Source organism: Mesocricetus auratus, unplaced genomic scaffold (genome assembly GCF_017639785.1).
Source record: "Mesocricetus auratus isolate SY011 unplaced genomic scaffold, BCM_Maur_2.0 Super-Scaffold_100020, whole genome shotgun sequence".
Classification (NCBI taxonomy): domain Eukaryota; kingdom Metazoa; phylum Chordata; class Mammalia; order Rodentia; family Cricetidae; genus Mesocricetus; species Mesocricetus auratus.
The window spans coordinates 20906772-20918177 of NW_024429201.1; the positions used below are offsets into that span (position 1 = coordinate 20906772).

At 41.6% G+C, this 11406-nt stretch overlaps 1 protein-coding gene across 6 annotated transcripts in view; it reads left to right on the forward strand.

Moving 5' to 3' along the window:
* Arhgef28 (Rho guanine nucleotide exchange factor 28) overlaps positions 1-11406 on the forward strand; it is a 282273-nt gene that overhangs the window by 236607 nt on the left and 34260 nt on the right. For 5 of the 6 annotated variants that reach the window (XM_040729095.1, XM_040729097.1, XM_040729098.1 and 2 more), the window contains 4 exons: positions 1703-1834; positions 5025-5125; positions 7737-7775; positions 7875-7922. In XM_040729095.1, the coding sequence (XP_040585029.1) occupies positions 1703-1834; positions 5025-5125; positions 7737-7775; positions 7875-7922 (320 nt within the window). Of the gene's footprint in view, positions 1-1702; positions 1835-5024; positions 5126-7736; positions 7776-7874; positions 7923-11406 lie in introns of those variants that run through there. The other variant, XM_040729100.1, reaches the window with a different exon arrangement.

Genomic DNA, 11406 nt, shown 5'->3' on the forward strand with positions numbered 1-11406 from the left:
AAGTCACCTGCTCTTCTAATTAGCTAGTGGCTTCTACTTTCTTCTTTCCGTCACATCTTCCCTAACGAGAGCTTGGAAGCCCATTGGCTTTTGTTCTTTTTTCTTACCACGTGACGAAGGAACTAGGATACTCAGGGGAACCACAGCAGTGGAGGCACCATGTAGGCCATGTAGGCTGCAGATGAGAACCCACCCTGGATCACTGATCCATACCTGACTGCACCGGCACAGGAGCTCTCCTCGGGGTGAGGACATTGTTGTCTCGAGTAAGACAGTTGAGTGCACACCCTGAAAAGCCCTTTGCTCTGCAAGACTGCTAGTCTCCTTCCCTTCTCTTCTTGAATCCCATGCATCCTCCCAGGTCTGTTCAGTTTCCACCCCTTTTGAGGGACTTCTCCCCAGTCCCACTCAGGACTGTTGCTCTCCTGCGCCTCCATGTGGCCAGAGCTGCAAGTGTCTCCTTTCCTTTTCTCCTTCAAGTACCCTCTGGGTAGTCATCAAATAACCATTGCACCAGGACAGTAGATGCTCAGTGAGCAGTTTTCTCACTGGAATGTGATGAGGACACTTGAGAAATAATTATAAGGTCCTAGAAATAGTAATATTCCACATGCTAGCTGAGACTCCTTTATGCAAGGAAACGTGCCTCCTTTTTTGGTGTGGTAGTTCCCAAAAGGACTAGAGCACAGATGGGAATGTGTGTTATTAAAAGCAAGTTCAAAGAAACACTCTTTTGAGGAATAGCTAGTATGTCTTAAATCCGAATACCTATAGGTATGCATATTAATTAACTGAATGACAGGACAGTTTTCAGCTTACTAACTTACTAAAAAGAAAGTTCCATTTGAGACATTTTATACAATGGAATTTTAAAACTGTTAAATTCACTCACAAAGGATGTTGTTGTCAGTCAGTGTAGACTGCAGGGTTGGATAATTTATCTGTAAGAGGCCAGCTATAAGTATTTTAGTCTTTGCAGGTCACACCCTTTTGGGGAAATAGTTGAATGTGTAGTGCATGTGTTTACACAACCTTTAGTACTATGAAAGCAGGTTGGGGATACAATGCATGCAGTTGGTCCAATTCTTGCCGAGCATGTATCAAACCCTAGGTTCAATTGTTGCATCATATAAACCAGTCATGATGGCATGTGCCTGGAATCCTAGCCCCCTAGAGGTAAAGGCAGGAGGGCAAAAGTTCAAGATTATCTTCAGCTACATAGGTATTTGAGTTCAGCCTGTACGTACTACATGAGGCTCTTGAATTTCAGGGAAAGAGAGAAAGAAAGAAAGAAAGAAAGAAAGAAAGAAAGAAAGAAAGAAAGAAAGAAAGGAAGGAAGGAAGGAAGGAAGGAAGGAAGGAAGGAAGGAAGGAAGGAAGGAAGGAAGGAAGGACCAAACTTTAGTTCCTTAGTTGCAGGGCAAATATGATTTACCACCCTTTGGTCAATCACAGTATCTAACCATTATGATGCAATAGATTGTCATCTGCTCAAGAGCCATGTGACAGAGTTACAATCACATTGATTAGTTAATTCTCAAAACGATCTTAAACTACTTCAAGCAAATTTACAGTGTTGCTTTGAGCTTTATTCATGGCCATCTGGGGCAGGCGTCGCCACCCAGTGCACTTTGGACACATGTGACAGACTAAACTCTATGTGATTACTGTTTGAATTTAGTTTTGGTTTTCTCCTTCTCAGCTGAAAGTCTGCAGGTGGCTGTGAAGGCTTCAAAGATGGGTGATGTAAGCCAGTCGTCTGAGGAAGGCTCTGGAGGGGCTGTTCTGACCGACACGCTCAGTTCACAGGATGTACCAGCATCACCAACTGCTTGTAAGTGACAGTGCAGACCTTGGCAGTGAGCTCAAGCACAACCCCAACACACAGTGGTCATATAAAATGAAGCATTAACTGCCTTGTTTCAAGGGAACTTAATGCATTTGTGTGTGTGTGTGTGTGTGTGTGTGTGTGTGTGTGTGTGATTAGGGAAAGAAAAACCTTGAGAATAATCATGCTGGCCATAAATAGATATTATATGTGACTATTAATGACACAGAGTCTTATGTTGGTGGGGTATACTGTCCCCAGCCAAGCACTGCATGGTCCCCAGATCACACCCTGCCTCAGTTTCCATGACTTCTTGGATGTATTTTTGAAAGGACTTTCAAACCTTTTGTAAAGGGTCTCTGCAATCCATTAAGGAAACAAGTTTGCAGGTTTAATGTTATGGGCATCAGTTAAGCAGTCATAGCTCAGGAAGCTAGAAAGCACCCCCATCCCCACCTTCCACCCACCCAATGCTCTACAGACCCACACGTGAAGTGTGAGGTTTGGTAGTATGATTATAGACACAATTGCCAAACAATTCTTTTGGGGGTTTTGTGGTACCAGGGTTATTGACCCCAATGCTTGGAACATACTAGCAAGAATCTATCACTGAGCCACACCCCCAGCCCCCAGAGTTCCTTCTTGGGGTTGGAATATATTCTGTGTTTTGAGTAGCCTAGGCTGATTTCAGAGTTGTGATCCTCCTGCCTCAGGAGTGTTAACTGCCAGGTGGCCACCATCATGTCCAGTTAGTTGGCAATATATTTAAAAAATAAGAGGTCAAGAATGAGTTTAGCAATGCTTCAGAACCCAAATATATATGATTTTAAGCTAAATACTGAACTCCATATAGAATTCTAAAATAAGAGCACAAAGAATGTATTTTTCCATCATGTAAAGATGGTAAAAAACTTCACTCCAAAAGAGATTGCATGCAAATAAAATGTCTGTAATAGTTCTTTCTTTTCCTTTTTTTTGACAAAATTCCATGTAGCTTTCACATTGGTCTCAAATTTACTATTGTAGTTGAAAAAGGCCTTGGATCCCTCATTCTCCCAAGTGCTAGAATTATAGGTGTGTGCTACCACACCCACCTGCTCTATTTTAGAATTTCTTTAACAAATCCTTTGGTTCAGTAGAAAGTCTAGAAGCAGTATAACTTTTTAATCTATACATTTTTTTTTTTTGCTGTTTTATCACAAGCACCTAAAATTATTTCCCCTCTCAAATTCTGCCTTATCTAATCCTGGCTTTCTATTTTCAGAATGTGCACATATGTTTTTCATTTCCAACAGCTAGATTCATCAGGGGAGTTGTACCGCTCTGGGTGATTTCCTTTAGAAGAGCCTCATTATGCTATTGAGGAAGTCCTCTCTAAAAATACTGAGGGTATGCCGCTTCCAGCCCTGCCCCAGGGACAGCTGGGAGGCTCCATTGGGCCTTGCAGCTGTTTGGAGCACTTGGCGGCTCCTCTCCACCCTCCCTCCAGGCAGGACAGTGAAGGTCCTCCCTGTCAGAACCTCCCGCGAGTGTGCCTTCCAAAGGGACACCCATTTGCCCGGACCAGAGCAGTCTGTCATCAGGATCAGGCAGGGGAGGCATAGGGCGACTCCTGTATGCCAGAGGCTAGGCGTTTTTTGGCCTGGATTGGAGCAAGGTGCTCCCAGGAGTTTGATCTCTTTTATACAGTTGTTTAAAGGCAGGTGGTTATTCCTCACTGAAGGCATGGGACTGAGAGTAATTCTGCAATGGGCTTTGGGGAGGCGCTCGGTGAAGCAAGCCCCTATCTGAGGTTACCAGCCAAGCAAAGTCCTATTTTTTATTCACCAATATACTTAACCACGGGGGGCGATTATAATCTACTGTGTAGAATGGTAGGTCCAGCCGAGACCCTGTTGCCCACCCTAAAACTAAACCAGGGTTCGTAGAAGCTGATGGAAGTACCAGTCTTCTACCTCTAGGGGGCTCCATATGGACTCCCCGCCACCATTTAACTGTTAATGTGGGTGTGAGGAAAGCGACAGGAGAAAGACTTGTTTGGAAATGGCTGGATGTCTCTTTAGGAGTTAGGGAATGCCGCTATAAGCTGCCCCTCCATCATTGCATAAGCCGGGACACAATGGTTTCACTTGATTCCTTGGAAATGGTTTCCACTCAAACAGAAGACTCTGTCTTAGAAGAGGCCTTTGGAACCCTGCACAACTGTCATTTTCCAAAGATAATACAAGTGGTTTTGTTAACTTAAGCAAAGGGAAAAGGGCATTCCCTTGGTAGAAATAAAGATGCATAATGACACCATATTTAAAAGAAAAAATTTACAAAAATTATCACAAAGTATTTGGATCAGGGTCCTGGTGAGACATTGCTCCTCTGAAGTGTGTGTGTGACCCAGCCTGGTTTGAATCAGTAAAAGGTGGACATAGGCTGAGTTCTCTCATCCTTCGTGAATAAATAATGAAATCCTGCCATAGGCTGAGTTCTCTCATCCTTCGTGAATAAATAATGAAATCCTGCCGACTGAGGCGTCATGGGTGAAAGTCATGTATTTGGTACTTAACGTCTCTGGAGCAGTTTCTGTGTTTTCATAGGTTTAAGTGTACAGTATTTACAGTGTTAAAGCTTAAGTGGGAACCGTGAGAAAAGCTGGATGGAAATGACGAGAAACTGGGGCAGGCTCTCGGTTTTAATGACTCCGCAGCCGTGGAGCGTTCTTAGAACAGTGTCCCTTTCGCCTCTGGACCCTCCGTCTAGACCTTGTCCATCGGCTGCTGCTCTTGTACTGGCCACGAGGGAGCCTTTTACGGACCTGGTCTGCCAAGCGACCTTGCGTTTGTTTCACCGGGTACCTGTTTTAAATTTCTCCTTTCCGGGGAGGCTTTTTCCTATCACATGAAAGTCAGCTGTAGACTCACAAACAGCACATGGACATGTCAGCCCAAGAAAGAAGCGCAATTCAAAAGATGGTGTCAAAGGATGCTGCTTGGTATTCCTTAGCCTGTAAGCTCCTCGAGGGCAGGGACTGTGGGCTTGCTGTGCCTGTCTCTAGCGCCCCCTGCAGGAGCACCCAGAATGCATTATCTTGCGATGTTTCCTTTTTTTTTTTTAAGTGTGTGTCAGTTATGTACAGAAGATCCCAATTGGCTGGCTGATGTTTGATGTTGTCCTTTTTGTTTCTGTCTCAATGGCGTGCTTCCAGCACTAGTCACAGAAGGGACAGAAGGAAGAGGCTGTTGGGATGTGGATCCCGGGCTCCAGGGTGTGGTAACGGACTTGGCGGTCTCTGATGCAGGGGAGAAGGTATTGTTAATTGTTAACCAATTTGTTAGTAACTAGCACCCATTGCTTTGTATATATAGTATCTTCAGCTATCAGGCAGCGAGTGAATTGAAAATACTTTTTCTGAATTGTTTCTGATTCATTTCAATATCTGTATTGGAGCTTTCTAACCTATTCTTTAAATGTTCGTGTTCTTTCTATACTGTGTAGGTGTTAAAAAAAAAAGAACTGAAAAGTTATTAAAACAAACCAAAAATCTTGAAAACCCTCACGTGTATATGTGTGTCTGCGCTGACTTCCAGGCTTACTTTCTCCACTGCCAACCTTTGCTTCCCCTCACTGCTTTTGGCAACTCTTTGGCTGAGAGGCGGCCCTGGACACTGCGATGCTGCACCACCAGATGGCGCCATTGGAGCGGAACTATTTTCCACTTTGGGATGGTCTTGCTTCTGTCCTCTACCAAGACCCTCCACTCTTCACCCATCTTCCAGCTTCCTTTTGCAGACTTTGAATTCACATAGACTGTGGCAAGGTGTCCACAAATGCTGCTGTCTCTCTGATTCTTGATATTCGTAGGCCGCAACTCTCTCTGTAGAAATTACAGCACACAGCTTTATATTAGCTTCCAGTGTGTGATTTCATAAGCAGGGGAGGATGGTGATTCGGGGAGATGTTGAGTCGGTTCAAGAGTTTTCACTCTGTCTAGCACTGATTTAACTCCATTACCAAGTACTGATGTGTGACTCAGTGTGGGAATACGTCACATTGGTTTTATAGATGCAACATCTTACTGTTACATGTGACATGTGACAGAACCAAGTCTAGGTTTCAGAATTTCACAGAAATGTCAGTTCAGACTTAGCATTCATCTGCAAAGTTCAGAGGCCCAAGTCAGTGCGTGAGTGTGGAACTGTACTTTGCTTATTCTGATTGTAAACCTTTAAACTTATTTGTCTTACAATGCTCCTACTTCCATGTGATCTTCACTAGGAAGACTGCAGTGTGTAGCTTTCAGCTGCTCCTAGGATTTTAGGGAGGAAAAGAGAGTTTTCCAGTAGCAGATTAATTCTGCATAGAAAGTGGGTTGGCTCCTACCCATGACTCAGGAGGGTAAGTGAGATGGTGGGTCCCAGTTTCTTTCTGTTAACCTCTGGGAAAGCTGTCACTTCATGGGGACTTTTGAAATAAACTGAGATATAGGAAAAGGTCACTTGGCTAAAACACTAAGCAATCATATAATGGATTTCTTAGCATTAGCATCCTTAATAAGATAAGGTTAAAACAAATTCTTGAAAGAATTAAAAACAGTAACCCAAGGGTAGAAATTCTCCTGCTCAATGATCAACTGTAGTTATACAGTGGAACCACCAGGTGGCAGATGAACTCCATTAAATAGATGATACACACATTCCTGTCTCATCCCAAACCCAGTGGTTCTAGCTGTAAGTAACCAACTTAATCCAGTTTAGCATACCTACTTCTAGATATTCCCTTGGCAAAGATGAGCCCATAAGAAAAGCAAGAGCTTAACCACCAAACTGAAATGGTTAGCCCTGGTGTCTTCCATACAGGTAGGCAGAGTTCTGAAGTACTGACATGTCATCTCCATCTTCAGCCTTTGTCCTTTCCCTGTTAGAGGGACTGCTTAGCAGCAAAATCTGTAACTGGCAGTATGAAGGAAAAGGAGACTGGGCTAGCCCATCACCTGCTTAAGCTAAGTGATTCATTTAGCAGCGTGAAAGCCACTTGCCATCACCACGGCCGACTTTCTTTAGGGCTTAGAACGGCATGTGCTCAGACAAAGGCAAGAACCCTACAGGGAACTGCAGGCTCTCAGAGGATAGGAAAACGGGTGATTTTCCCATTTCATAAAACGGGAAGTTAGTAGTGTTGATTGCTCCATACTTGCTGAGAAGTATAAGCAACTTGTAGCCATTTATTTGTCTGGTGTCCCTTACACGCTAAGCACCATTCTTAGATTTGCAGATGTAGTACTGAAACTACAGAGTCTTGCTATTCATTCATTGGTTTACTAATGAGAGAGGACAGACAATAAGTAAACAAATGCTTAATGCAATTAGCCAGAAGCTCTCAGTATCTACATGTCCCCTAATGTTTAAGGAGTGAGAGACAGAGTCTGAGGCGTAGGGCCCCATCCCCAAGGAGAAGATGGCCAACCTTTTGTGGTTTCTTTCATGGTTTTTGAGTGGGGCTGGTGATTAACTGAGGTAGGATCTGGAGGACCCTAAGTATTTCCCTGGGACCATCTCTCTGTAATTTGGACATCACAATTCTCCAACATCGAGATTGGGAGCTTGGGACGCTGTGATGTTCTGTGGCTTCCAGAAAGCCATGTGTCGCACTCTATCCCCGAAGAAGAGTCAAGGGTTTGCCGAGTTTCATCACTGCTACCTAAGGCATGATAGGGTAGAAGTTGTCACACATCCCTAACTCTGAGTTTGACCTGCAATGTCAAGGGGCCGTTTAATTCTCCAGGCATTTCTTCTTAGAAGAGATGGTCACTGTAGCTGAGGTAATGGAGTTTACAGAGGGAAGCTCATATATTAGGAAAATACGATAGCTTTCTAAAGTTGAGTGGCTGTTCATTTTCTCATGTCTTTATGCATTCTAGGTGGAATATAGAAGTTTCCCAGGTTCTTCACAATCAGAGGTAAGCTACCCATGCTTTAAACATAAACAATCCTCTCTCAATTTGTAGCTAAGGAAGCTTTGCAAGAACTTGACACATTCCATCCTTTTCTCCCCCCAGATTATACAAGCGATACAGAATTTAACCCGTCTCCTCTATAGCCTTCAGGTAATGACTCTCCTGTAATCTCGATCTTGTGAATGTTTCTTTTAATGTGCTCTGATGATCCCCAGACCTTAGACATTAGAACATTTGAAAGGTGGTAAGTGATCTTAGCAGAATATGCCAACCCCTGAGGTGTAACTTCACCAGAGGAGAGCTGAGTTCACCTGGTTTTGCAATCACGAGGCAGCACAGCCCCATAAAACAGTTCCTGTCTCTCAAAGATCGCAATGAATCTGCTTAGGGCCGACACAATGAAATGTTTAGGTGCATGCAGCATGACTTCACATTTTCTGGTGAAAACTTAAATTCTCACCTGAACTCATGTCACTTCCACATGTGGCCTTAGGCCTTTGTGAAGAGCAACTAAGTAACTTGCATGCTCCTTCGTGCTTTGGTTAGCTTGTTACTCAGTACTTACTGGGTGTCCTTTCTGCACTGGGCACGGTGTGAAATAAGCTCACAAAAGCAAAGGGACCGCCAAGCCTCCTGCTGATGACTTGCTATCTTTTAAGGAAGGCATAAAAACCACCCTTGTGTTGTGGATTAGAAGACTGTAGAATCCATCCCTCAGGTGATTCTGTTCACCAAAGAGTCCATCAGTGTACCCAAAGTACTTTGTGTGGAGATTAGAAAATTTTAATGCTGTAAGGCAATAGTTACAGTGTAGCGTTTTTTTGGAATAAGAATCAAATAAAATGTCTTGTGGTTCTAAACAGAATTGCTGTTACCATGCTAATTAAAAAAAAACCAAAAACTAATAGGACATTAGTTCCCATGTTGTATACATCCCTGCCGAACTTAGATTGGTTCATGTTACTCATTGGCAAACACACATCTTTCTGTGGCAGCATTATTCTACAGCATGATTGTTAATGTATATATAGTATTTGGGTCGATATAATTTATTCAGTACCAGTTATTTATATTTGTGTTATTAATAGCATAAAATGTCACCATCCTTATATTCTAATATCTTTAACCATATTTGAATGTCTCCATAGTTTAAGTTTCTATAGATACCTTTTTGTGATTTTTATTAAACTGCCAAAATTAATCAATCATATCTTTTTTCTTTCTCTCTTTCCTCCCCCTCCTCAATTTAAAAACGGATCAAGATATCAGACTACTTTAATTTGTGCTTCTTATTATTAAGACCAAACATATTCCCTCAATTTTTCATTTGTCTTTCATAGTTCATATTTTATATCATAGGACTGTTAAAGGAAAACTGATCTAAATTTGGAGCAGAAAACGTAAAGCTATGGCTGCATTATATTTTTTTTATTTATGTCTGACAATAACAAACTTCTTTCTCTTGACCACTGTTGATCCCATGCCCATCTTGTTTTAATGCCAGTGCCATTATTTCGGTTATTAAAGCTTTGGATTACACTTGAGTATATGGAGACAGTAGTTTCCTCTTAGTACTTTTCTGTATAATGTGCACATTTTACAAAGTTTCTAGATCACTTTGTCCAGTTTCCTGCCTTTTATCAAGACTATTAGATTAAAATTGCACTGTATCCATGAGTTAAATGGAAGAAAATTTGTGCTTCTGCCACAATCAGTTCCCTTATGTAAGAAAAGGGTCAGCCACCTCTTATTTTAGATTGTGCAGAAGCTTTATGATTGTTTTCATACAGGTACTATATAAATTTAAAAACATATGTTTATGCTTCTCCAATTATGGCTGTTGATAAAAAGATACTGTTTTTATGTACTTGTTTTATTATCAGTCAACTCATTTAACTTTAGTTTTTGTTTTAATAAATTTTCCACGGATTCTCTGGAATGTTTCTAGTAGGAAATTTGAAAAAAAAACCAGTGCTATGACTATTCTTCAATAATTATATCATTTGTATTTTCTTGGTTTATTGCTTTGGATAGATATAGAGGTATCTAACTTTTTGACACGATGACATAGCATTGTCGTCTACGAATGTGTTGGGCTGCATTCGTAACTATCCTGGGACACATGGCACACAGAGCACAGGTTGGCTGTGCCTCCATCTGAAAACATGCTCACACACAGTGGTAACAGTAGTTTCTTTTCTTATTCATACAATGTGAGATGGCTTTACTGTCTGTGGACAGTAGGTATGACATAGATGATCTGAGAGTTCCATGTATCATGGGAAACAACTAGGCTTTCTTTCAGTTGTCAACTGGAAAGCTTTGGGCTAGAGAAAAGACATTAAATTCTCAAGGGCTGGAGACACTGGGTTTCCTTGGGCTGCCTGATGAAAATTTATATGTACAGTCATTTTGTTGTTGTTCTCTAACTCTGAATTCAACCCTATGTGTGGTTTTGATTTAGACAAGTTCAGCAACCTATTGGTCTTAGTTTAGCAATGTGTTAAGTCAGCGATTCTCAACCTTTGGGTAATGACCCCTTGGTGGGGTAGTTGGATGACCCCACAGAGGTCTCCCGAGACCATCAGAAAACCCAGATATTTACATTATGATTCCTAACAGTAGCAAAATTACAACTATAAAATAGTAACAAAAATAATTTTATTGTTGGGGTTACCACAACATGAGGAACTGTATTAAAGGATTGTAGCATTAGGAAGGTTGAAAACCATTGTGTTAAGTTGAATCCAAATGGGAAATATCAACACCTGCAGTAGATTCCCTCCATCAAACTGAAGCTTTTGAGTTGGTCTTAAGATTTGGGGTGTGAAGCATTTCTGTTTTGGAGCATAGTTCTCTCCTTAGAAGCTGAACTCTAACCCATTTCTGAAACACTGAAATGACAATTGGTCCCTATAGTAGAGTTGGAGAAGTATATACAGACAGGAAAAGGAAAGGACACAGATAATTCTACCTCAGGAAATGAAATGAGAGTGAATTAAGAATTCTTTTTTTTTTTTTTTTAGGATTTATTATGTATACAGTGTTCTCCCTGCATGTATGCCTGCTGGCCAGCAGAGGGCACTAGATCTCATTACAGATGGTTGTAAACCACCATGTGGTTGCTGGGAATTGAACTCAGGACCTCTGGAAGAGCAGCCAGTGCTCTTAACTCCTGAGCCATCTCTCCAGCCCCTGAATTAAGAATTCTTAAACATAAATATAACTTTAAATGTGAAAATCAATATCCAGTCTTCAAGTATATGTTTGTGAGAGGGAAGAGAATGGCTGTATCCTAATCTCATACAGACATGATAAATTCGAGTTACCCAATTGTAGTCCTTACACAAGAGCTCGTGCGTGCCTATTAGTTTTGACATGCAAAATATTGGTGTTTGCTTGCTTTACAGTACCAATGCCTTCTGGTCTGTTGGTGGTAAGTGGCGGTAGTTGTCTACAGTGTGCTTTCAGGCCAGCAGAGTGCCAGTGGTTTACCAACACTAATTAGCCCATGTTTAAAGACCACAATGGTTAGTACCTATTCTCCATGATAACTCTTCTTATAAGAGCTCTCTAAAGTCAGTTATCAAGAATGACCATGAGTTTTTTTTCAATTAATTTTTGAATTTAAAAA